The sequence below is a fragment of the Melozone crissalis genome, unplaced genomic scaffold (genome assembly GCF_028551555.1).
Source record: "Melozone crissalis strain CALT ecotype California unplaced genomic scaffold, PUWL_Pcris_2 ptg000002l_1, whole genome shotgun sequence".
Classification (NCBI taxonomy): Eukaryota; Metazoa; Chordata; class Aves; order Passeriformes; family Passerellidae; genus Melozone; species Melozone crissalis.
Window position 1 is genome coordinate 18,871,368 of NW_026535780.1, and position 25,957 is coordinate 18,897,324.

At 45.4% G+C, this 25,957-nt stretch overlaps 1 protein-coding gene across 1 annotated transcript in view; it reads left to right on the forward strand.

The window, feature by feature from the left end:
* The first annotated feature begins 13,146 nt into the window (after positions 1–13,146).
* The window catches only part of NECAB1 (N-terminal EF-hand calcium binding protein 1), a 50,466-nt gene continuing 37,655 nt past the window's right edge, over positions 13,147–25,957 (forward strand). Inside the window, 3 exon segments of the mRNA XM_054295590.1 lie at positions 13,147–13,162; positions 22,032–22,089; positions 22,091–22,126. Of these exon segments, the coding sequence (XP_054151565.1) occupies positions 13,147–13,162; positions 22,032–22,089; positions 22,091–22,126 (110 nt within the window).

Genomic DNA, 25,957 nt, shown 5'->3' on the forward strand with positions numbered 1-25,957 from the left:
CCCTCAGCCCTTTGAGGGTGAGCCCAGGGAGGTGTCCTGATGAACATCTGGCCACGCAGCCCCGAGAGGTGCTGTGCTAGGCTGTCCCCAAGGGCATCTTGCAAGGTGCAGCTGTAAAGTTTTCTTGTCCAAATTTGTGCAGCACAGAGTATTTCTTTGTTCCAAGGCAAGCCGTGGAAAAAGGCAAACTCCCACCCAAAGATCTTCAAAGTATCCCCTGACCTTGGTGAGACTGCAAATCTTGAGACCAACTCAACCACCAACTCCGATCCGCTTCAGACCAGCTCTAGTATTGGCATTATTCCACAAATCAGCTGGAATGGCATAGCCTGTATTAAAGGACTCTTTATCTAGGTGTTTTCTCTAATATGCCCACTTCAACTTCCCCAACCTTTCTCCAGTTTCAAGTGAACCTCATCTGCTCGTCTCCTGATTTCTCTAGCCTCCACAGAAAATTGTTTAAATAAGACTTTTTATTGACTTTTCCATTCAGTTCAGTTTTCATTTTAATTCAAGTGTATATTGAAAATGCAGGTCTTTTTCTTTGGTTGGGTTTTTTGTGGTTTTTTTTTTTTTTTCTTTTGTCTCAGAGATACCACTTGTAAAAGAAATGGGAGAGTTAAGGTCATACGTCTCAAAAACAGAAGAGAAATCCAAGTTGTCAGGAAAGAGTTAAAAAACATTAAATGCAGCCAGCTCCCCAGTTTAACTTAGCACACTGGATTGGGAAATTGCACATGGTCAGATTACCTGATAAACTGAAAACTTTTGATTTCACTAAAGTAGAAAAGATAATTCAAAATAAAAATATTTTTTTAATTTTCAGCATTTTCTTAAACCCGTGTCACGTTCATATTTATAGGAAAGCAGATACCTTTCACAAACCCACCAATAGGAGGAGGCTGTTTCTGTGATTTTCCTCTTATATCTGGAGGAAAACCTTAAATCCAAGCCATGCCTGCTTCAAAGCAGGGACTGGACCCTGGGGGCCCTTCTGCTGTGAGAGCACATTCATGTCACAGATATTTTAGATATTGGGGGTGTGCAGGTGTGTGATTACTCCTCAGTGAAGTACCCCCACCTATATAAACACATTTAAATTAGATCAGGCAGCAAGAGGTTTGTTGTAAGGCTGCACAGAAAGGGCGGCACTGAGGTCCTGATCCCCCTGGGGAATAGAATTATAGAATGATAAAATGGCATGGTTGGAAGGGATCTTAAAAATCATCCAGTTCTAAAGCCCCACCATTGGCAGGGACACCTTCCACTAGACCAGGTTGCTCAGAGCTTCATCCAGCCTGGCCTCAAACTCTGCCATCCACAACCTCCCTGGGCCACCACTACCAGTGCCTCAGCACCCATACAGTAACAATTGTTTTCCTAACATCTAATCTAAACCTAATCTCTTTCAGTTTGAAATCCTTCCCCATTGTTCTGTCACTAAATGTTCTTATAAATAATCTCTCTCCAGAGAGAGACCTAATGAGAGTGATTTATGATTGCTAAAACAACCTCTTCTGTGGTCTTCTGTCAAACTCAAGTGTCTAAAAGATTTTAATACTTCCTTAAGGTCGGAGGCAGGGGGGTTAATTAATTAAAACAAATTAATATAAATTTTAAATAATAATTATAAAAATAATAAATACATAAAATAATTGATTAAAATCAATTTTTAAAATTACTTAAGCAGAAAATGTTGCTACTCTTGACCTATGGTTATGGGACATTTCTATTTTATTGAAACTACACTGCTACATCCCTTCAAAAGTCCAACCCTTGTACTGAAAATTGAGCGTATCATTTATTCGGATAAATAGGGACAGAAAGTTGTTATATTCCTGTTGCTATTATATTCCTAAAGAGTCCATACCGTCTCACTTATCTCTGTTCTCTGTAGTGCAGCTCCTCATGGTTTCACAGAGGCTCCTCCTGAGCTCTCGACCCACCCCTATTTATTCCAGTTACTCTCACGAGCTACAGCTGCTGCCCAACCAAGGACCCCACAGCTGTAGCTCGTTTGGAGCAACCCGGACCCACACAGATCCTACAGGGACTCTCCCCATAAGGACCCACTTATTTAATACATAGCTCTTAACAGGGACTTGCTCCATAGCAATACATATATTCAGGCCCCCACAGAAAATGTCATGTTACTAAGTATATTTCATATTTTATGTGCTATAAATTTGGTTCAATGCAAAGTTCACCATCAGTGAAGTCCTGGATGTGGGTCACAACTCTGTTGGTTTCCCTGCCAACCCCATCCTCCACAAAACAATCATGAAGGTGCTCCAAGAGAGCTGGGCACTTGGATCCATCTTGTCTGGTTTCACTTCTAGGAGCAGAACAGCCATGGCATGTGCTGGAGAAGCTGTTTAAATGCTACTAACATTTTAATAAACCAGAGAATGTTTCCATTGCTGTCAGTTCTCAAAAATATATGTGCAAAAACTTATTTTGAAACACTTCAGTGATATTTGCTGCAGCAATAGAAACTAGGTTTGGAAGATTTGCTTTATTGCTTTGTCTACACTTGTGGCAGCATTTCCTGGATGATTCTCCATTGCAGTGACACCGAGTCTGATCCCTTTGTGCCACCCTGATTTACCCTTTTCTTCCTCCACCCACACAAACCAGGAGTCTTTCTCACCACCTCAGATGCTCAGCACATCCTCCCAGCCATCATTCTTGCTCTGCTTCTTTAAGCCACTTCTCTCAAACCTGAATCCAGTATCATGGTAGCCATGTGGTACCAGGTTTTGTGCCTGAACATCATCCTTGTAATCCATAAACAAACTAGAAAATAAAGCTGGTTCTTGCTATGGTCTTGGTTGTCAGTGCACACAGCAACGAAGGAGTTAAAAAAAGCTCAGAGGGATGCATGAAGACATATTAATAACTTTAAAACTCTATGCAGCTTTGTGAAAATGTGATGTAGAGCCCAAACTATAAATCTGTACTAAGAACATTGTTTGTTATTAACCCATACAAAAGAAAAAATTGACTCTGTTCTTTCTGTCTCTCTTTTTTTAAGATATTAAGAAGAGCAGACAAGAATGGTAAGATTTCTTGCATGTCTTGCTTCTTTCCTTTGGAAAAAAAGAATCCATCATTAATTCAGCATTTTAAGTCATGTTTTAAACATCCTAACAGAAAAATCCCTCATGTCATTTTATGTTGCTTGCAGATTCAGTGCCATGTATTATGTTGTGTTGTGATCTGATCTTCCCTTCTTTAAGGACAGATCTTATGCTTTCACAGTTTGACATTTGTGTTTGATTTGCACTTTGGGTACATGTGAGTGTTTTCTAGTGACACTGACTCAAGAAGGTCTGAAATACTTGTAAGAAGTTCCATCTTATCTTTTTTTAACCATCATAGGCTACATCCAGAAATCAGCTTGTTTTTGTATTTTTTCAGTGTGTCAGTTGGAAGAATAAATCCTTGAATCCAATGCACATATTTATACTACGAAGTCATAAGTTTTTTATTAACAAGAGAAGCATTGAACAGTGTCAAGACCACAGATCAGATAGGTTTAACCCTGACAGGTAATTCCCAGTCCAGTCAATCCTCAGAAAACAGATACTGGGTGCATTCAATAAAGATAAAGCAAATGGATACCATTGAGAAAATCAGTGATAACTTACAAGGAAGAGCTCTTGGACAGCAAGTGGCTACTGTACAGTTTGGTGGTATAACTGAGCATGTGGAATAACTGTACTGTTGCTGAGAGAGAAATCTCACCTCCACAGCCCACTTCTGTTTGCTATTCCTGCCCCAGCTCAAGTGCAGCAACTGGCACTTCCCACAAGACCATGGTAGGCTCCTTCAGAGGGCTCAGGAGCCACAGAATCCATCACTGTGAGAGTTTTTTGGTAGTGTTTTCTTTGTTATCTCCCTCAGTCAGCTAGCTTGCCAGTGGTTTGCATGGGCAGTGATTGTGTAAGGTGAATTCCAAGGTGAGGGCTCGGGTGGGAAGAGGAGGAGGACTCCCTGCACCTGCAGTGTGCATCTCTAGCTTGGTTACCTGCCAACCACAGCACAGCTCTCTGGCATCCCCCTCAGACCTGCTCGTGGTGTTTGGAAAAATGAGTGTGCATCTGCCCTGAAGATTGATGAGGGTCAGAGCACGTGGTACAGAGCAGAACTCATCAACCCCCACCTGGAGACCAAAAGAGACCCTGGAGATTTGTGTCCCTGCCCTGGACTTTGGGCTCATGCTGTGCCAGCCCTGGTGGATCCACTTTGGTGCTTAGGAGCACTTCAGTCCTCATTTGGGTTTCCCCACAGCTCATTACCATACATTGCTGTGAAAACAGGGGGAACAGCTCCCAGTATTGTGGACAAACCAGAGCAATACAAAACCCAGAGATATTGGTCACTGGTATTCCTACCTGTATACGTTTTTTTACAACATATTATTGGCAGAAAAGTGGCTAAGTTCAGTCACTTCAGTTCTATTAATGTCCATGAACTTAAAATTATTTCAGCTTTTAGGCTTTAGTTGTGTTTGCTCAACCATCAATTGCCCATGGGACTTCCACTTTGTTTATCTAGCAATGCACAGGATTGTGCCACATTGATAGGGAGATTTATTTCAAGGCTGTGAAGTTAAGTTCATTTTCAGCAAGGTTATTGGATATGTGACCACTTACTGAAAATGCTTACACTGTTGTCACCATAAATTATTGGTTTTGGTTAATGACTGGTCTACTTACACTTTCAGTGTCTCCTTTCTGTGCTACAGGAAATCAACTATTGGCTTTCAGTAACAAATGCTACATTACTGTCCATGACACAGCCCTGTTAAATTCTCTTGTATACTTTTAATAGAACCTCCTCTGCTGTATTTATTCATTTTGTGAGATTAAAATACCCTCAGAGAAAATATCATCAAAAACTTTACTAGATTCTTGCTAGACAGCAAGGAAAAAAATATATTAAAAAAAAGTGGATGGAACTGATAAGTAGGAGTATTGTATAAGCATTTTTACTATGAATTCGTGGCCTGTGGGACTTCAGGTAAGCCTTCCACCACAAGGAAAGATAAATATTCTTGCAAAGGCAGTATAAAATGAAAGATCAAAAGAGCCAAGACATTCTACTGAACTGCTGGTACTCAAAATTGCTACAATAATTTATGGCATTTGTGGTCAATTAAGAAAGTCCTTTAGCAAACAGCCATGTGAATGAAGTCATACAAATGGCTTCTTTCTTTGCCAGCCCAGGTACATACACTCTCTTACTGTCCTATTTCTGGAAATATCAGCTATGCAGAGATTCCATGAGAGGATCAGCTTCATAAACTCTCTCTGTAGTTCTTATTTCATGGCTCTGCTTTTTGTGGAGCTGATCCATATATCTCCCATAAATGAAAAGGTCATATGATTTTTTTTGAAGGGAGAACAAGGCACAGGGAAGTATTTTAAAGAACTATATGGTTCATAATATTGACAGAAGCAACAGAAAATCCTGAGGGGGGAAAAAAGCAATTTCATAAAGGTGAGATGCTGCACATTGACCTTTTTGGAAAGGAGATGTTTCAGGTCTGTATGTCAAAATGAAATTTTGGTAAAGTTTACTTTATAGAACACCACATACTCAAAGGAAAGCATGTGGATTTCACACAGAACTAATTTGGGGAAAAAAAAATCCAGCTAAAAGGAAAAATCTTCATTTGTTTAATTTCTTTTGCTATTTAAAAACAAAATCAAATTCATTAAATTCCTCACGAAAAATAAAATTTTTTTGTCCCTAGCCTGCAATGGAGGGAGTGAAGAAAAAATGGGAAACTGGAACCGCCAAATGCAATCTTTTCTAATCCCCCCCAAAAAATTCACTTCCCTCATCTCTCAAGAAACAGCGGTTGCCTCACACACATGTGAATGCAGCACCTGCATGTGCTTGTCTGCATGACGTGTCTCTATTATCCCCTGATATGCCAGGAGGGATGTGGGGCACCCCATCCGCCTTGCAGTGAAATTATATCAGTTGTTGGTGAATGTTACCCAGGGGCCTCTTGTGACCATGCAGCTGTGACATGTGCCCAATTAGAATTGCCTCCTGCCAGAATTCCCTCCTCTTAGCACAGGAATGGAATTTCAAATACAGATTACATTGCAGAAATCCAATCACAAACAGTCTGACTGTCAAATAGATGGGGGGGGGAAAGGTAATATTGTACTGAGAATGCAACCCTTAATCTTGCAAGAGTAACAAGGGGAAGGCACCTTGACACTGATGGTTCAACACTGATGGTTCAACACAGACCAAAGCCAAGGAGCACCACAAAATAACTAGAGAAAAGTGCCCTGCCTTTGCTGGCATCATGGTGGGGGTCATTTCTCTTCCCATCCCACTGGGGAAGAGGACCTTTGCCTTTTACCAGAGTCTGTCTATCATCTCCAGCTCTGGATCTCCTCTCCTGCTCTGGAAACTTGGCATGCTCTGGCGTTTGAGACTTCTCTTGGCACTTTTCAGTGTCCATCCAGTCAAACCTGCAGGGAGTGACTCCTAGCCCTATCCCCCCCAGAGGGAGTAGCTCTCAGCTGTCTCTCTCCTCCACAAAATTCAAATTGATATTTGATTATATGGCCTTAACAAAGGCCATAACTTAACAGCTCCTGCCCCCAAGCTCTTGGATGCCTCTAGGCCCTAAGGAGGGCAACTCTAATATGACAGGTTTGGAAAAGGTGGTTTGTATATAGATGCTTTCATTGATTTGCAGATACAAGTCAGCTGTTAAGAAAAAGCACTGAGTAAAACTATACCTCAAACACTCTTAAAGCTCCTAAGAGGAAGATATTTAAAAACATCATTGGTAATATCTGCCACAGAAGCAGACATTTTCGTAAAAAGCCAAAAAGCCTGAACTGTAAGGAACACTGTAAAGAGCTTGCTTCAGGCATGACTGCAAAAAAATGAGGGAAAATTTTAAAAACTGACTAAACAAACGAAGACTAAAGCTCCATAGACTGACAAACCCGAATGTCAAACAACCAGCAGACTTGCAACAGCATCTTATTGATGTCGGAATCACTGCATTTATGTCTGGTTTCATTTTTTTTCTCTGACATTTCAAACAAGCACTCACTGAAAGATTTTTTCCCCCTAAAATATATATATATCTTTTTTAATGTATTTGAACTAGTATCTATAAAATGAAAAATAGTCAGATGAGATAATCTTTGAATTCTGTCATATTCAGTACCCCTGATGTTCATGATACAGAGCAGGTGCACCAGGCTTTTAGATGTAGAATTCTGAAACTGTATAAAATACTGTGATTATATATGCAGCATATGGATTACAATAATCTGAGGATTATTTGCGCGAGGGCGTACACGGCCCTAAGTCCGGCTAGCTGAAGGGGTGAAGCGGCCGATGCCCCTGCGCATCAGAAGCCAGTCCCCCTTGGCGTCCTGGCCTCAGGCTGGGCTGGATTGCGGACTTGGATTCGCGCTGGACGAGACGAGAGAGGAGGCGACCTCTTGCTGGGGGTAAAACGTCGGTTTATTGAAGAGCCCACATGCAGCACAGGGCAAACCAACAGGTGGAAAATCCCACAGCAAAATGGCCACGAACACGGGGGGGGGGGAGACAGAGTTTTACAGGGAAGGGGTGGAGACGGGAGGGGAAGCTCAGCTAACCAATAGGGGAACTTGTGGGGAGGTACATAAGAAAACTGACACCAGAACTTATCCAATAAACATAGAACAAAGGAGGGGCCCCGGGACGCCAGCCAACCACAACCCCCAGAGAGAAGAATGTTCTAGAAAGCAGGGAGGAGTGGGGGGTGATTGACTGGGCTCAGGGAGGAGGAAAACTTTACTTATATGGTGGGATAAGGGAGGAGCAGTTATGTAACTTGGGAGATTGACAATTAACAGGGGCAGGGGTAACCATAGTAACATAACTGCCAAAGGCTCTGTGGTGGGAAAACTGGAGGGGGAAGAACCATCTTACAAAGAACAGGGGGGGAATAATACATAAAATGGGGGAACAAAACAAGAAATTTAAAAACACACTACAACATCTCCCCGTTTCTTAACAAATAAAATAAAAAGAACGGGAAGTCCACAGAAACTTAAAATTCAGGATCTCGCGGCTGGTCCGGCCAGGCCTCGCCTTCTTCGAGCTGGAATCCGCCCGCCCCTGGGTGGTCGAAGGACGGTGCGGTCGCCCCTTCCTCATCTGTAGCTTCTTCAGCCTCCGAGGAGAGGTCTTCCAGCTCGATGGGCTTGTCCGACGGGACTGCGGCATGGTTGACAGATGCTGAGGTATCTCTGGCCATTAGTCTCTGGACCAAACCGCGGATCAAAATAATGAAAACTAAAAGTATTATTAAACTCAGAACAACCTTGCAAACAGATTCTATTATGGAACCAGCCCACCCGCTGAGGCCCCAACCCTTAAAAATGTCCCCCAGCCAGTCAGAGGTCTCTTGCTTGACCTGATGGACGAGGTCTTGCAGCCTCTTGATGGAATGTTTGGCATCCTCGGCTCGAGAGGACAGGTTCAGGCAGCAGAGGCCCTCAAACTCCTCACAGTGATGATGATGGAGCAGCAATAGAAAATCTATTGCTGCTCTGTTTTGGAGTGTCGCCTTCCTTGTTATTTCCTCGTCTGTGAGGAGGTCGTAGAGCGCGGCTGAAGTAAAATTTGCTTGTTTAGCCACCCAACACTCTAGGCAGCCTAATTCACCTAGAGCCTTCGCCACCGATACCCAAGGCAACAAGATGGTAAAGGCGACGGATTTTGAGTGTGACCAATGAGTAATTTCATCATCACAATCCTCAGTGAGATCCTTGAGATCTCTTTTAGGTCTAGCCAATTTGGATATGATGTTTGTCTTCTTCCAATTGATAATTTGAGTGACGGGGGTAAACAGCGTCAGCTGGCCAAAAGTGCACGGCCCTCCAACCAGGCCAGAGGGGATGCCTGCCCACGCCCGGTCGCCACAAATTAAAAACACGCCTCGGGGAAGGGAGTAAGGGGTCCGTCCGGTAGTGGTGGGGCCGAGGATCTTTAGGACAGCCTTACACCACTGCTTAGCTTGGTATTCTAACTTGGACTGTAGCACTACCTCACTACCCCTCTCGACGGGGGTGATTGTATAATCAAACTGAAAGCAAATTGATGCATTGGTCGAGCCGAGGAGTTGTAACTCTGTGGGCTCGGAGGGTGCAGGATCCAGCCTGCTCACTCCGTTGGAGGAATCAAAACTGAGGAGGATAGTAAGGCTCTGGGCTAGGATAGCGTTAAAGGCACTTTGGAAGGCAGGGGGAAACTCGCCTGGAGAGAAAGGGATCCCCACAAGGCAAGACAACATCGGGTCCTCTGCTGCGCCGGTGTCTAGGCATATACTGTCCTGTCATAACGATTGAGCCAAGGCACGCCAGACGTTGACTTTCGGCTGGGGGATGACCCACGGCTCCGAAGGTGGCAAAAGGAGTCCGCAGGTCGTCATGATCGCCATTAGCAGGCTAGGGTTGGGAGCCAGCGATGTTGAAACGGGGGCCATGGGGGAGATGTAACTGAAATGAGATCAGATAGTAAAAGCATGACGAATTCACAAAAATGGTTCTTCTCCAAACAACCAGTTTAAATAAAACATACGGGGGGTAAGAGCTGGAGCAGGGGGTGAATGGGAGGAGACGTGACATAGGAGGTCAAGGGGTGGAGGAGAAGCTGGAGGAGAGGGCTCTTCTGTAACTGGGGGGAGATCCAGAGAGAAAGACAAAGATTGATGGTGTGGTTTCCTCCGCCAACACCAACAAGCTTGTCGGACCTGTGGTACTGCCTCCCTCTTGGTCCTCTGTTTCGGGACGAAAGGCCTAACCCATTTGGATGGAATCCACCTGGGGCCTGAGGGAGTGGACACGCAGGCATATCCCCTCCCCCAGGTTACCAGGTCAAAGGGGCCCTCCGTCCGCCAGGTCTCCGGATCTTTTACAAGAACTGGTGGCCTGGCTTTAGGCTGCAGCTGCTGGTGACTGCCGAAGTGCCGGACCACTGGAGGATTTTGGCTGTCAAAAGAGCAATTCAGAAAGTTAAGCGTGTACAATGCTCTTGAGAGCCGGACGTGGGGGGTCTCCACCTTCATCGCCGGTTGTTGCTGGGATAAGATCTTCTTAAGGCTCTGGTGGGCCCTCTCCACCATGGCCTGGCCTGTTGGGGAATAGGGGATGCCGGTCTTATGGACTATTTCCCATTGCTGCAGGAAGCTCCGCAGCTCCTTGGAGGTATACGCAGGGCCGTTATCGGTTTTTAGGGCCCTAGGGATGCCCAAGACAGCGAATGCCTGAAGCAGATGCTTCTGGACATCCGCTGCCTTTTCGCCTGTGTGGGCAGAAGCATAGATAGCCCCGGAGAAGGTATCAACTGAGACATGGACGTAACACAATCGACCAAAAGATGGGATATGTGTCACGTCCATCTGCCACACCTTGCAGCTCGCCAAACCTCAGGGATTGGCCCCCGAGGCCACAGTAGGCATCTGATCCTTTTGGCATTGGGGACATGTGGCCACTATCGCCTTGGCCTGATCCTGCATCAGATTGAATTGCCGGACCAGACCAGGCGCATTCTGATGGAAAAGTTGGTGACTGATCTTAGCCTGGCCGAACACGTCTGGGAGAGGGGCCTGCGAAACAGCAGCCGCGGCCAAAGAGTCAGCACGACGGTTGCCTTCCACAATAAACCCGGGCAGATCAGTAAGTGATCTCACATGCATAACATAAAAAGGGTGCTTGCGGTGGGAGACTAGCTCGACGAGCCTGTTAAGCAAATCAAATAATCTTTTGTTGGTGACCTCTTGAAGAACCACAGACTCAGCTCGGGACACTACACCTGCGACATACGCAGAATCTGTAACCAAATTAAAAGGCCCAGGGAACCTCTGGAATGCCCTGACGACTGCGTCCAACTCAGCAACTTGTGGAGAGCCCTCCACAACAACAACATCGGTCTCCCACTGCTGAGTCTGAGGATCTTTCCAAGTCATTACTGACTTGTGGGATGCTCCAGACGCGTCTGTGAAAACTGTCAAGGCATCCAGCGGTTTCCTGCTCTGAACCTTTTTCAGTGATAATTTAAACTCCGAATTGAATAATTTGTGGGCGGGCTGATCTACTGCGATGCGCCCAGTGTAGCTATCTAGTGCAAACTGCAGGTATTCATTAGTTTGCAGCAGTTCTTCAAAGGTCTTTAATTTTAGTTGGCCCGATTCCAATTTAATTGGGATATGTATGCATGCAAAATCACACCCCGCCAACTCCCTGATCCTCGATCTTGCTTTGAGGATCAGTTCGGCTACCAACTCCTGTGGTCGTGTCATTCTTTTGGACTGATGGTGGCTGAGGAACACCCACTCTATAATTAAGAGGGGGTCACCCAGCCCCTGGTCCTTTACACTGGTGTCCCACTGGTGTATCATGCCATGGAGGTGTGGCAATTTTCCCAGTATAATAAATTTGAAGGGCAGGCCCGGATGGTAACGATGGGCCTGCCTGGCCGAAATAACTTTCTGTATCTTCTCCAAGGCCACCCCTGCCTCCGGGGTGAGAGCCCTAGGGGAACTCAGCCCCTCTCCCCCTTTCAACAAATTGAAAAGGGGGGCTAGGTCCTCAGTTGAAATGCCTAGCCAGGGTCTCACCCAATTTAAAGACCCACACAGCTGATGGACATCCGCTAGGGTCTGGGACTTTTGTCCTAATAGCCAGTTTCTGCGGAACAATGGTCCACTTTGTGATTTCGAGGCCCAAGTATTTCCAAGGTGGCATCCGCTGAATTTTGTCCTGCTGGAGCTCGAACCCTGCAGCAACCAATGCATTGGTTGTCAGGTCAAGCACACAGGCAAGCAGACTGTGGTCGGGCGCACACACGAGGATGTCGTCCATGTAATGGTGGATTATGACGGCATCCCCGAGGGCTGTACGTATGGGTGACAGCAGCGAAGCGACGTACCATTGGCAGATCACAGGGCTGTTCTTAAGGCCTTGCGGAAGTACCCGCCAATGATAGCGCTTGGCTGGGGACTCACGGATGATGGACGGAACCGTGAACGCAAAGCGCGGGGCATCGTCTGGGTGCAGGGGAATCTGGAAAAAACAATCTTTTATATCTGTAACTGCCAAATTCCAATTTTGGGGGAGCATTGCTGGGGAGGGCATCCCTGGCTGAAGAGGACCCATGTCCATTATTTGTTCGTTAATTTGGCGGAGGTCGGTCAGGAGCCGCCACTTGTCCTTATTAGGCTTCTTAATGACAAACACTGGGGAGTTCCAAGGTGACATTGTCTTCACCAGGTGGCCTTTCAGTAACTGCTCCTGAACGAGCTCATTGAGCGCTTTCAATTTTTGCTTGTTGAGTGGCCACTGCAAGACCTGTACTGGTTTATCTGACAGCCAATTCAGCTTCCAGGTCTGGCGCTCCTCAGTGGCCACTGCCCGAAAAACCTGGGGAGCCTTTGGGAGGTCAATTCTAGCTCCCCACTGGGCTAGTAGGTCCCTTCCCCAGAGAGGCTCGGTGTAATCTAAAACGAACGGGCGTATAGAGGCCAATTGCCCGTCGGGCCCCTTAATTTGCACAATGCTCTTAGATTGATTGGCCAATTGAAGGCCCCCAACACCTGAGATTGTGCCCGCAGCGCTTTGCAAGTCCCAATGTGACGGCCACTCCCGAGAGGGAATGATAGTCACATCCGCACCCGTGTCCAAAAGACCCCTCACGATCTTTTTGTTCCCGCCCAACGAGAGCTGACAAGTCAGGCGGGGCTTCTCCCTCCCCACCAGTTGTGCCCAGGCTACTGTCGGAGGTGATGTCTTCTCCACGGAGTTCTTCCAATGATCTTTATCTGGAACCGGAATAGCCTGGGCAATGATCTGTCCCTTAGGGAGGAAGAGTGGGGGTCGGACACAGTACAGCCCTACCGCGAAACGGTCCCGGTCGGTAGTTACTAGACCAGGGACGATGTGAATGTCTCGCGGTGTGTGCTTCGTGTCCCCGACGATGGTCCACCTGCAACGTCCAAGTTTCGTCCAGCGACCCGGGTGTTGCAGGTCGACAGACACCAGCTGGATATCACTACTAGGGAGATAAAAGTCCCTAGTTAGCTGCAGCCTGTAGGGGGAAACAGAGGACATGGTGTTAAGCGCAGGTACAGTACCACATATTGGTGTAGTCACATCAGATAAGTAAGTCAAGTCTGGCAAAGTAAATGTTGGCGGCTCTCTCTCGTCTCCTCCCTCCCCGCTTGTTGTTAAGTGGCCTGCCGCATTTTTGTCTTCGCGCAGGGAGGGGCTGCGCTCCGGGCCTAGTTTTTTGTGCCCTTACTCTCCTCCCTTTCCCGCTTCCTTCTATACTCTAAATAATCTAATCGCATCGGGCATTGGGGCATCCAATGCCTTGTCTTGCCACAGAGGTGGCAGGGGTGGGTGGCCGTTGATCTTCTGCCGGACCCGGGTGTTGGGGGTCCGGCAACGGGGGCAGCTTCTATATCAAAGAAGTCCGGTTCGGGGTCCTCCGCAAAAGCCACTGAGGCTCTTTTAGGCCGCGATGGTAGGGATACCTGGCCTACCACGGCCTCTATCATGGCCTCCACCGTGGGCCGGGGACTTCGAGGGAGCCTCCTGATGGCCTTCCGACACTCTAGGTTGGCGTTGCTATACGCCATCCTCCAGAGCATCTTCTCCCTGTCGTCGTCCCCGGTCGCCTGCGCCTCCACGTATCTGTAGAGGTGCTTGATGAAAACCATGTAAGGCTCTTGCGGCCCCTGCCGGACTTCATCGTCCTCCCATTGGGAGGTCACCACCTCTAGCTTATAAAAGGCCCTCTCAGCTGCTTTTGCGGTCTCTACAAGCTGAGGCGGGAACAAGGCCTTTGCTTGAGCTACTCCCTCTGCCCACTGTCCCTCGCCCAAAAGATGTTCTTGGGAAATTGCCAAACCGTCCGCATCATGAGACACTGAAGGATTCCCCCAAAGAATCGGGAGAACCTCCACTATCTCCCTCCTCCATTCCCCCACCCAGACCCTAAACTCCATGGGTCTTGTTAAACTGGAGAAGAGGGCCCTCAGGTCCACCGGCACCAGATCTCCCTGTGCAAGGGCATTCCGGAGCATACCCCGGAAGTATTCAGACCCGCGGGAGTAGTCCTTCTGCGCCTTGCACAGTTCCTTAATCCGGGCCTGTGCTAAAGGCACCCGCTGGGCCTGAGAGCTCCCCTCCCCGCTGAGGTGGTACGTAACCGGAGCGGCTTCCAATAAAGGCGCCTGCCCCGGCTTCCAGTCATCCATCTCCCCCCCACCCCGAACACAAGGCGTGAGAACCGGAAGGGGGAGTGTGGGAACCAGAGTTGGAGGAGGTTGAGGCGGGGTCTGGCAATGGGGCAGGGCGAGGGAGTGGGCGCGGCACACCGCCCCTCTCCGCCTCCTTGATGGAGTTCGGAGGCGGAGCAGAGTATGAAGGTGGAGCAGGGGAGGAGTTAACAGGGGGCTGAACCGGGGGAGGAACCTGGGGAGGAGCCGACGAAGGATCGGAGGGCGGAGAAATGGAATGAGCAGAGGGAAGAGATGGGGGAGGGACAACCGAAAAAGAGGTTGGGTCCAGGGGAAGGAAGGGGTTGGCATCAGGGAGGAAAGGGTTAGGAGGAGAAGAAAGAGCCCTGGCGGGAGCGGCCACATGGCCGCCACCATCTCAGGCACCAAGGGATCCCTTTTGAGGGTCTTCGCAAAACCGAACAACTTTGGGGTTTGAAACCAGGGACTTCGGGACCGGGGTAGAGGGTAAGGGAAGAGAAGGAGCCTGGCCAGGGCTCCTCGAAGGGGGAGGCCAAGCAGGTCGAGGGGGAGTAGGGGCAGGATGGACCCCCTGCCTCTGGTCGGCCCTCAAAATCCCCCTCGAGGGCTCTTGCCTACGGGACGAGGGAAAGGTTTGGGGGACAAGGGCAACTGAACGAGGAGAACGAGGGGACAAACCAGAACCCGCGGGACTTTCCTTAGGCTCCCCAGACGCGCGGAGTGTCGCATGTACTCTGCGCGCGCAATACGCCACGGTGGCCAGTTTTGTCTCCCCGGAGTTTATGGCCTCTTCTAATTTTGCTACAACGGCTGCCCAAAACCGCGGCTCTTTTACATGTTCCGGGATGACCTCGGGGAACCTAGAAAATACCCACTTAACTAAACATTTTAACTCCTGCTCGGGGGCTTTTTGACCACCCCCAAGCAACAAACCCTTCACAACATAATAAACCTCCTTCTGGGATTTTCCCAAGCCGGCACCCATGGCGCCTTTCTAGAGCAGGAACTGCTGCCGCTAGAAAGGGGGAAAATCCTCTGATGACGCAACCGCACGCCCGGGAAACAACGAGACCTTAAACAATGAGCCGCCCGCCGCCGGCCCCTGCCCCCTGCACTGCCCCAAAGTCTGGGTAAACAGCCGGAGGGAAAAAAGGAAATTGGGTGATGGGTCCGGCCCCACGTCTGGGGAAATCCGGCACCCAAAGGGAAGAGAAAACAAAAACGGCGTGGGGGCGAGGAAAAACCTCAAGGAGAGAAGGCAGGGGGTAGGTCCCCAACGCAGGGCATATACCCCTAGGGAAAGTTAAAAAGGCAGAGGGGAAGCCGGAGAGTCCCCAGGACGGGGCCCGAACTCACCAATCCTGCAGTGGCGACAAAGAAAAAACCAGGCGAGGGTCCCTCGTCTCGGGGAGTCGTCCTCTGAGGGTGCGAGAAGTCCCGACTCCCTTCCGCCAGGGAGCGCTGCTCCTAAAACGGAGCCTGCTACTAGCCGGGGTAGTCTGGCGTCCAAAGGGTAAGTAAATCCCAACTCTGCACGGTCCAGTCCGTGGTCAGAAGTCCACTTCGTCGGCCCCTACGTTGGTTGCCAAACTGCGCGAGGGCGTACACGGCCCTAAGTCTGGCTAGCTGAAGGGGTGAAGCGGCCGACGCCCCTGCGCATCAGAAGCCAGTCCCCCTTGGCGTCCTGGCCTCGGGCTGGGTTGGATTGCGGACTTGGATTCGCGCTGGACGAGACGAGAGAGGAGGCGACCACTTGCTGGGGGTAAAACGTCGGTTTATTGAAGAGCCCACATGCAGCACAGGGCAAACCAACAGGTGGAAAATCCCACAGCAAAATGGCCACGAACACGGGGGTGGAGACAGAGTTTTACAGGGAAGGGGTGGAGACGGGAGGGGAAGCCCAGCTAACCAATAGGGGAACTTGTGGGGAGGTACATAAGAAAACTGACACCAGAACTTATCCAATAAACATAGAACAAAGGAGGGGCCCCGGGATGCCAGCCAACCACAACCCCCAGAGAGAAGAATGTTCTAGAAAGCAGGGAGGAGTGGGGGGTGATTGACTGGGCTCAGGGAGGAGGAAAACTTTACTTATATGGTGGGATAAGGGAGGAGCAGTTATGTAACTTGGGAGATTGACAATTAACAGGGGCAGGGGTAACCATAGTAACATAACTGCCAAAGGCTCTGTGGCGGGAAAACTGGAGGGGGAAGAACCATCTTACAAAGAACAGGGGGGGAATAATACATAAAATGGGGGAACAAAACAAGAAATTTAAGAACACGCTACAACAATTATTGTATTTCTGCCCAGCTCTAAAACCATGCTAACATTGGCATAACAAAAACTGTGGGTCATAAATAAAGGATTCCTTAAAATAAGGCAAGTGCAGGAGTAGCGCCTCGTCCCTTTCACTGGTGTCAGTAACCGAAGGGTTTGATTCACAGATCATAGGCTTTTGAGTGACCAACAAGATTTCCAGAAAATAACCAGAACACCTCTGAAGTGCACCTGTATGATCATCAGGAGGAAATCTTGCAATGCCTACTCCAGAGTCAGCTTTGCAGAGACCAGAATAGATGTTTTCCTATTCATTATTTATTGACAGTGCCTTTTCAGAATAAACACTGACTTTTCAGGTGAGTCTTCTACCATCTGTGCTGGCTCACATGTTTGTAGGTGAGCTCTGGCAAGGTGAAAGCTGCCTCACTGCAGCAGTCCTCAGACTGGGATTTCTCAGCGGCTTTAGCTAGTTTACCAGAGTGCTGGTTCATACTGTGCCTGAGGATTAAGGGAATATGCCTCTGAGAGGCAGAGAAAGCACTTTGGGAAAGGGATCTCTGGAAGCTTCCCTAAAGTGAACCATCAGAGTTGGCCTGCAGTCTCTCAAGATTGCTAATTAGTGGGTTAAACTTTTTTCCTAAGAAAAATTTTGGAGTTATACCAAAGCAAAGAATGCAAAGTCCTTGATTTCAACATTTTTTATCTAGGCCAGTATCTCCTAACCTGTGGCTATAACACCCTGTCATCTCATGAGGTCTTCAGTTAGCCCAGAGACTGCCCCAGAAGCTCTGCTCAGTGGCAGCTGCATCAGTGCACAGGCTCTCCCCTCCATACGGTCTGGCCAGAGAGGTCACGGCATGACAGGGTGACACAACTCTTGTGTGACCTCCCTGGAGAAAAACAGCAATGTGCAGGAATCCCTTGGGGAAGCTCGATGCACCACGATACCCAGAAGAGCCAGAGCTGAGTGGCCCAAAGTGGCCATGTTTGAGCTAGAGATTTACTGAACGACTTTGCAGAGCACATTTTCTAAACAGAAGCCAGAGGACAGAAATTCTCTGAACTGTAGCATCCCTGTTTTAAGCTCCCAAGTTACTCAGTGAATGGATTAGTAAGACAAAACCCTTGCTGTACATCCCATGAACTGTCACCATGTTGCTGTTTGCTTCCTGACCGTCTGGATCCACTGCAGACGTGATCCTGCATCCTGTTCCAGAGCCCAGGCTCAGCCTGGGGTGGGATTCCCCATCCAACTGCTGCATCCTTCAAGTACTGCATGGCTGGAATCTGTGCTACAGATCCCCAGAAACATTTCTGTAGAAATAACCTAAACCCTCTCCCTGTTAGCCTTGGAATCACTTGGTTACTTGTGTGAAGCTTTTCTAGCATAAAAGATGGAATAATGGCTCAAAATGCTTATTTCTGATTTTATCAACATACAAAATAGATCAGAGTCAATAAAAGCTTAGTGCACTTGCCCAGACTCTTTAAATTTGCATCCATGTCTGTGCTTTTTCTGATGCAGCCCCCTTATGATTGGGACCTAGTGGATATTATTGGCATGCTCGCCTTGGCACACTGAGATTTGTTATTTTGGCAGATCTTTCTTGGTCTGATTCCAGCTTGTGTGCCATATGTTAATAAACCACGTGGGTTTCATCTTTTTGCATCTGGTTCAGTCCATCTATGCCTGCTGTGGTGTGCCCCCCAGCACTACTTTGTTTTCTCTGTGCATAGGGCAATAGCCCTCCAGTAATCTGTTCCAAACCTTTTACAGCAGGTGGGGACTGTCAGTGCCTTCCAAAGGACAGGTCCCACTGCAGGTCCCCAGGAGCAGGTGAGCTGGGAGGAGGACCCACGTTCACACTGCCTTCCCAGTGTGTTTGCTTCAGCCACACAGGCTCTGTGGCTCAAGTGAAACACTTGAAGGCTTTAGGTTCTAAAAAGGCAGATGGATTCAAAAATACATAAAGGGCTGTCACAACACCCACAAGAGAAACTGAGCTCCCATTGAGAATTGTGAGGGCCTGAATGGGTCTGTGTTTTGGCCCTTGGCTTTCCCATGGCAGAAGTGACTTTGAGTACTTTGAGTAATTTCCTAGTCCCTGTTGTACCTTCCTGGTGAATAAATCTGCCACAGGGAGTTTTTCCATTTATTAATATCATTTGTTGTTATCTCTTCTTCCTTTCCTAATTGTTGGCCGACAGGGACAGAGATCTGTTCTTATTGATCTGTGCTCATAAACAACCTCAATGCCCCGGTAGTGTGCATGCTGCCAGTCTGGAGGCAGGTTTGGTGTGGCCACAGCTCTTCACAGAAAGCAGCAGGCACAACTTCCCAAGGATTTTTCCTGGGAAGGCAGTGAGAAACACAGAACGAAGAAGAGAAAACAATTCTTATCTCTATTCACTGCTCCTGTTGTTGCACATGTGGAATGTGTTATGGAGATTGCTTACCCAAAGTGATTTGGTTATTGGACACTGGTGAACGTTGTTTTGATTCCTTGGCCAGTTGGGTCAAAGCTGTGTCCTGGCTGTCTCAGACAGTCACGGGTTTTTCTGTAGTATAGTACAGTATCTCTTTAGTATAGTTTTAATATAGTATTAGTGTAATATAGTATCATTTATTAAAGCAATTATTCAGCATTCTGAATCATGGAGTCAGAGCACATTATTCCCAGCTTCAGGGGCTCCCTACAATATTAGGTTTGGCACTGTCTGATTGGGCCAAGACAGCTATGAGGGCTCAGTTATCTAAATCACATCCTCTTAGGTGAACCCCTGGATGTGCTTCAGCCAAGAGTGGTTCTCTCCTATGATTGCCAAAACCTCCTACATGTGGCTCTTCCAAGTGCCATAAGTGCTAGGGCTGCCATTCAGCCATATGACCTCCATCTGATGTGGCTCCTGCTATGAAAAAGCTCTTTTTAAACTACTTAGAAAGGCTCAGAATCCTAACAGGATGCCCAAAATAGGGGAGAGTGGAAGTGGTTTAGTTGTCCTCCAGCATTTGCTGGCATCTCTGTGAGACATCCTTCTTCTCCACATCACTGTAACTTCCTTCACCAGCTATAGTCTCACCATTTGCCATTATCTTTGTGCACACAGTCTCCAAATACCTCTGTGCCCTTGTCCATCATTTGCTCGATACATTTTAGCTTGCTGAAATCACCTTTCAACTGAGACACTGTGTGTGATTTTCCTCTGTCAGATATGCTGTTCTCTACTGAAGGCATCAGCTATCTAAAGAATATCCTGGAGATTATATTAGCATTTCTGCAGCCAACTGGCTGGGGGATATTCCTTGGGCATATTTTACACAGAAAGACATCTACTCAATAGACAGGTGAATGTTACTGAAATAAATGTGAGAATGCAATTGTAACATGGACGAAGGCTCCTGTAAACCACTGTGTGAATCTGTTTCTAAATTTGCAAGTGCAATGTGGGGAAATTTATTTTATTGCTTATATTTTCATTTTATTTACTTGTCGGCCGGTTGAGAGACAAAGGAGAACGGGTGACTGTGCCTGCTTGTGAAGAAGCCCTTCTTTTGAAAGATGTCAGAGAAGTCAGACAAAAGCAAGCAGGTCTTGCAAAACAGCTTCTTAAATAACATTGCCAAGGCAAATACAGCTGAAGGTTGATTTCCCTGATGGATGCATAGCTTCAGAGAAGTTTATTTCATTACTCATCCTTCCCCTGTCACTTTGCCAGTGGCAAGGATTGAAGAATCTCTAATAGAGGTTTCTGCTCAGCACTTTAACCAGATACCATTTATCTGGGCGCTCCAAGGGCACTGAGGTGTGCCCAGGGCAGTGGTGCTGAGGGCACATGACACAGCCTTTAAAATAAAAGCTATTCTTGACAATAAAACCTATTTTTGACAGTTGAGGGGGAAAAGAGCTAAACTGCCTAGGCAAATGCATCTTCAGTTTAACAGCACAGGAAGCACTTGTTCAGCGTTGGGTCTGAGCTTCATGTGAGCACTGAAGAAGCACAAGGATGGCCACTGGCAATGAAACCTGCCCCAGCTGCTCTGGCAAAACAGTTACACAAAATCAGAGAAATGCCCTGGATAATCAGAGCTGGTTTTTGGTAAAAGTAACTCTATGAAGTCTGTAAGTACCAAATAGGTTCAAAAAGTCCTTGTGTTTTGCCAGAAATGCTCTCAGTGATTTGTCACTCAATGTGAATAACATTCAGAATGTTATTAAGAATAAACAGCAATGAACCAAAAGGCAATGTCTGCTCTTGGATGACAAAAAAATAAAGAAAATAGCTAAAGTACCCAGTTGTTGGTGGATCAGTGATTTTCTGTATTGAGATAAAGCCAATGATCCTGAAGGGCTGAAACAGACTTGTTTTGTATTTACCCCAGGCTGTTCTATGGGCAAACTCGTGTGTTTATCTCAGGAAAGTTGCCAGAAGTCACTGAGTATTCTCAGTCACAAGTATTCTTGAGTATGTGTATAACTTGCATGCAAATCAGTCTTCCCAGCAAAGGATAAAGCTGCAGAGGTAGTTTGATTAAGCAATTGATTGTATCTGTAAGAGCCAAAGGAAGCCTATCTGTGAGAACACTCAGCTCAACACACTCAATATTTGATATTCCTTTTCTGTAACCAGAGCCAAATAGCAAATGTATTTAGATTCTCAGCTAGGTAATCATTGCAGTTTTGTGCCATCTTGGTTTCTGGCTCTTAAAGATCTTGACATTTCATTTTGATTGTAATGATGATCATCTCCAGCTACACTCTATCTTTTCATATTAAACATTTCAAAATGGTTTTGTTGAAACAGACGTTTAATTTGTACAATTTGAAACCTCTTCACGATATCTGAAGCCATATATTCCAGACAAATTATGAAATAATAGCAAGTAAAAGAAGGAGGAAACTTGTCAGTTCTACTCTTCAAATCTGCCTGCTGTAGTACAGCATGTAGTCACAGGAATTAGATACTGCCTTTATAATAGATTCTTCACACTATAAAATGAAGTCACAATGCACTGTGGATTGGTCTGATGCTTAGAACATCTTAGTCTTATCCTCTACAGGTTTTTTTTGTGCCCTGTGAGGGATTCAGTATGTTATTGAGGGAAAGAAAGAAACATGTGAACTTACATTTAGTGCTACCCAAAAAAAGTTGTGAAGTGTTAGGCTATAAAAACATTCTTTATGCTTCATGCAAAGGCTCAATCAATTTCGATAAATCATTACTTAAGTACAATTTAATCTTTGAGATTTCTTCTAAATAACAGGAAAAGGTGTATCTTTATTTGACTTTTGTTTGCTGATTATCCTCCTTGCATTTAAAATATAAAGTTTCTACATTTAAGCTAAAGACCTAGAGGCTTTTATTACTTTCCTCTTTTACTGCATAAAATAAACAAGAAAAAACGTGAATGAAATCAGGTCAATTTCCATTTCTTCATCGTTTCAGATGATGGAAAACTGTCCTTTGATGAATTCAAAGCTTACTTTGCTGATGGAGTTCTGAGTGGAGCTTTTTCGCACCATTGATACACACAATACTGAGTAAGTGCCCCCTTCTTACAATTCCAGTGCCACTTTCTGCACCTGCAAATGGAAAACAGACCTCAGGCTGATTTTAGGAAACAAGTTTATGTGGAAAGTTGCTTGAAGGAAGCCAGGCTGTGTCATATGGCTATAAACTGTATAAGCGAAGAGTTTTGAAAACTCATTGAAATATTTGCATATTTCAATAGATGTGATTTGGGTACTAAGAACACAGGGTGGAAATTGGATGCTTTCTGCATTCCCCCACCATGGAAAGCAAAGGCCTCCTTCAGGCTTAACTGTGAATTCCTCAATTCTCAATTCCACTGAGTCATACTGAGATGAATACTTGGAGCAGATGTTGAGAAGGAAATAAAATAAATGAAGCAATTCTATATAGTAAAGAGTTGTGCTGGTGTGTCCTTGGGATATTCCCATTATGGTTGAGTTTAAAAAGGCCAAGGAGAAATAAGCTGACAGAAACTTCATGAAGTTCAGCAAGGAGAAGTGCAAAGTCCTGCTTCTGGGGAGAAACAAGCCCCAGATTTTGTGGGAAATGGAATCAAATTAAATGTAGCAGAGATCACAATATTTCAGACTTTTTACCAAAATAATGTCCTGAAGTAAGCAGAAGAAATGGTACTCGATCTGTTGGATTTGTGGGGAATAAAAAATACTACAGGATTTATGATGTGATTAAGGGATGGGGTGATGGAGACAAGGAGCAGGAGTCACCAACCTGGAGGTATTTGGGGGATTTGGCAGTGCTGGGTTAAAAGTTGGACTCGATGGTTTTAGAGGTCTGTTCTAACCCAAACAATTCTATGATTCTGTGGTTCTATGCACCAATAAGTGCTGGGGCCCACTCAGCTGCAAAACTGCTTGGCAGAAAAGGATATTGGGTGGACACCAAATTGAACATGAGCTAACAATGTGCCCTTATGGCCAAGAAGGTCAATGAATGACCCAGAGCCAAAAACTCATTTCAGAGCCAGACTCATTCCCACAGCTTTGGACTTCCTCATATGTACCACATATCTGTGTAAGTGGTTTTATTTTAACATAATTCCATTTGTCTGCAAGCATACTGATAATGGCAGAAATTCTTGATACTAAGCAAGATTTCTAAGAAAAAATACATTTAGTAAAGCTTTTTAAATTAATGTATTATTATTATTATTATTATTATTATACCATTTTCTCTTTAACAGAGAATATATAAATCTAAAAAATATGTAGAAAAATGAGAATAACATTATGCTTTTCCTCCTGGTAGATAGGCACACCTGAAGAATTGGTGCAATTGTTGAATGCTGCTGCTATTAATTGAAAATAGGTAATTAAACTGTCATGGCAGCCATCTGAGAGAGAGATAATTTTCACTGTCCAGAAAAAGCCTGGCAAAAATCTGGGCACAAAAGTTTCAGAGTAAATGCTGTGAAGAGTTCAGTTTTCATGTATTTCAGGGAATGGAGCCGGTGGAAGATTAAGACAAGCTACTAAATTACCTTTTTGAACCAGAAGAAAGGGTGCTCTGTATTGATGGATTAACATTTGTTACAGGAGGAGGAGGAGGAGAACCTAGATGTGGGTAAGAAAATGTACTTGAGACTTGGATTTAAAACAGCAACAAGAAGCTTTTTGAGTGGTTTTTTCATGGGGTCTTGAACTGATAAAAGGCTTTAGGGTGACTTTGCAGCTGAAAAGTATTATACCATGCTTGATATATAACAGAGGCAAATACATTTTAAAAGCTTTTCCCTACCCCTTTGTAAGCTTTTGAGAAACATGTCAGCAAGATGTCACAGGCCAAATATCAGATGGATATAGCAAAGAGAGACAGCTTGGCCAGTATAATATAATTTCCTTGTTAACATAACTTTCAAAAAGAAAAAAAAAAATCACATGGAGCAGATATGGTGAAGCAAAAACTTTTTCCTGAAAAGGGCAAGTTATGGTAAAATGTCTCAAATTAATGAGCTAGCTAAAAAAGTAGCAAAATGTTCATTGAACCTTGGGAAGTATTTTAATGTAAGCATTAGGAGAATCATGTACATATCAAACAATCCCCAAACCACCTATTTTAAGATAGTTTCACTTCCAAATTATCCGAGGGAATGAAATGAAAATGATGCAACTCAGAAGTATTTTAGGGGAGGGCAAAGAATTCTGCTCAATTTTGTACCTAGTGGGAGAAGATTTGCACAGATTGTTTTGTCTCTCTTATCCAGTTAAAATGCAGACACTGTCAAACTCTGGGCAAATCTTTTATCTTCTCTCTGCTTCACTTCACTATTTACAAATTGCAGACTGTAGCTCCCTATCCCAGGAATACTTCACAAGCATTGTGATTATGCAGTGATTTACACTACACATAAATGCCTAGGACAGATGTCTAGGGAAGCATGTCATGATCCCTTTGTTCATTTCTTGGAGTATCTCAGGATTTCATAACCATCTTGTCACAAGAGCAGACTTTGGGTTGTTTCCACCCGCGTTAAATCCTTTAGCTCTGCCAGCATTCAAAACCTCACTGTCTGTGTGCACAAGTCTTTGTGCTTTAAAGCCTCAAGATGAAAAAGATGTGGCCTTGGGGTGATAGCCATGGACCACAAACTCAGGCAATTTGAATCCCCTTCTCAGCTGTGCTGCAGCAATTTTCCAATAAAAGATTCCAAGCATGAATGACTTACACTGGCTTAACACTTCTAAGGAAACTAAATTAAGCAGGTATTAAACCCCACTATTACACGGGCCCTAATGTCGGTCTGGTAGAAGTGAGATTTAGATTATTAACTTTTATAAAGACCAATCCAAGCCAATGCAACATGCTTGTCACAAAGCAGGTAGACTGTGGAAGACTGCTGAAATGAGTAATTACCATTTCCAATGTGATAGCAGGGAAAATAACAGAGGGTTTAACTTCCCAATAATTCAGGTTGTGTCTGCCTGACTGACTAGGATCTCTGCACCTTGGTATTTGAAGCAGTCAGGTGTTCTCTTTTTACAGAGTAAAAGGAGTCAATTAGTGCCTAATCAGCAGGAAAAACACAGATGAGTAAGAATTAGTTACTGCTGCACCAAGTTTCCAAGACATAGGTTGAATAGGAGTCTATTATGACAGGATGAATTTAAATGTACTTTTTTTCCTAGACCCTAAAGTACAGGTTATTAATTCAGGGCAGATCATTGCTTGTACTAAAAATTTGCATTAGCTGAGGGTATTTCCTCGGTTTGGAATACATAATTTGGACATATATTTAGCAGTTTATGAAGCTACTTCCATGTATACTATTTTTCTTTCTATTTAAAAATATGTACCTTACCTTTTTATGACATTTGATATATTAAATAAATACTGTTAAAGACACAGTGTACAAATTGATTGCCTTAATTTTTTAGCTTCTTTTTTTCTTTGGATACAGCCAGAAACAAATGCATAAGACAACAAAATTAGGTGAAGTAGCGTATCGATGAAAAAAGGAAATATTTTTTTCCATCTTTTAGTACTGCTATGATATTTTACCTTTCTTGAAGGTAAGCTTTTATTAGGCAATACAGTGAGCATTGCTGACATGTAATTACAAGGTGACTGTTCTAGGGGGGTAGCAGTTAACCATTCTTCTGTAAGTGCTGTTTCCAGTATTGTCATTACTTCAGAGTGAAGCTGAAAGCCAATTAAGCATTTGACTGCCACTGAGAGTCACTGCTATTTGTTCTTTCCAGGATCTCATGAATCCTTTGGGCAATCATATACCATTAAATGGTATAAATCAGCAGCTGTGGAGGGTCCACACTTAGATGCCCTCACACTGCCAGTGGAAGGAAAGGCTTTGCATTGATGCAGAA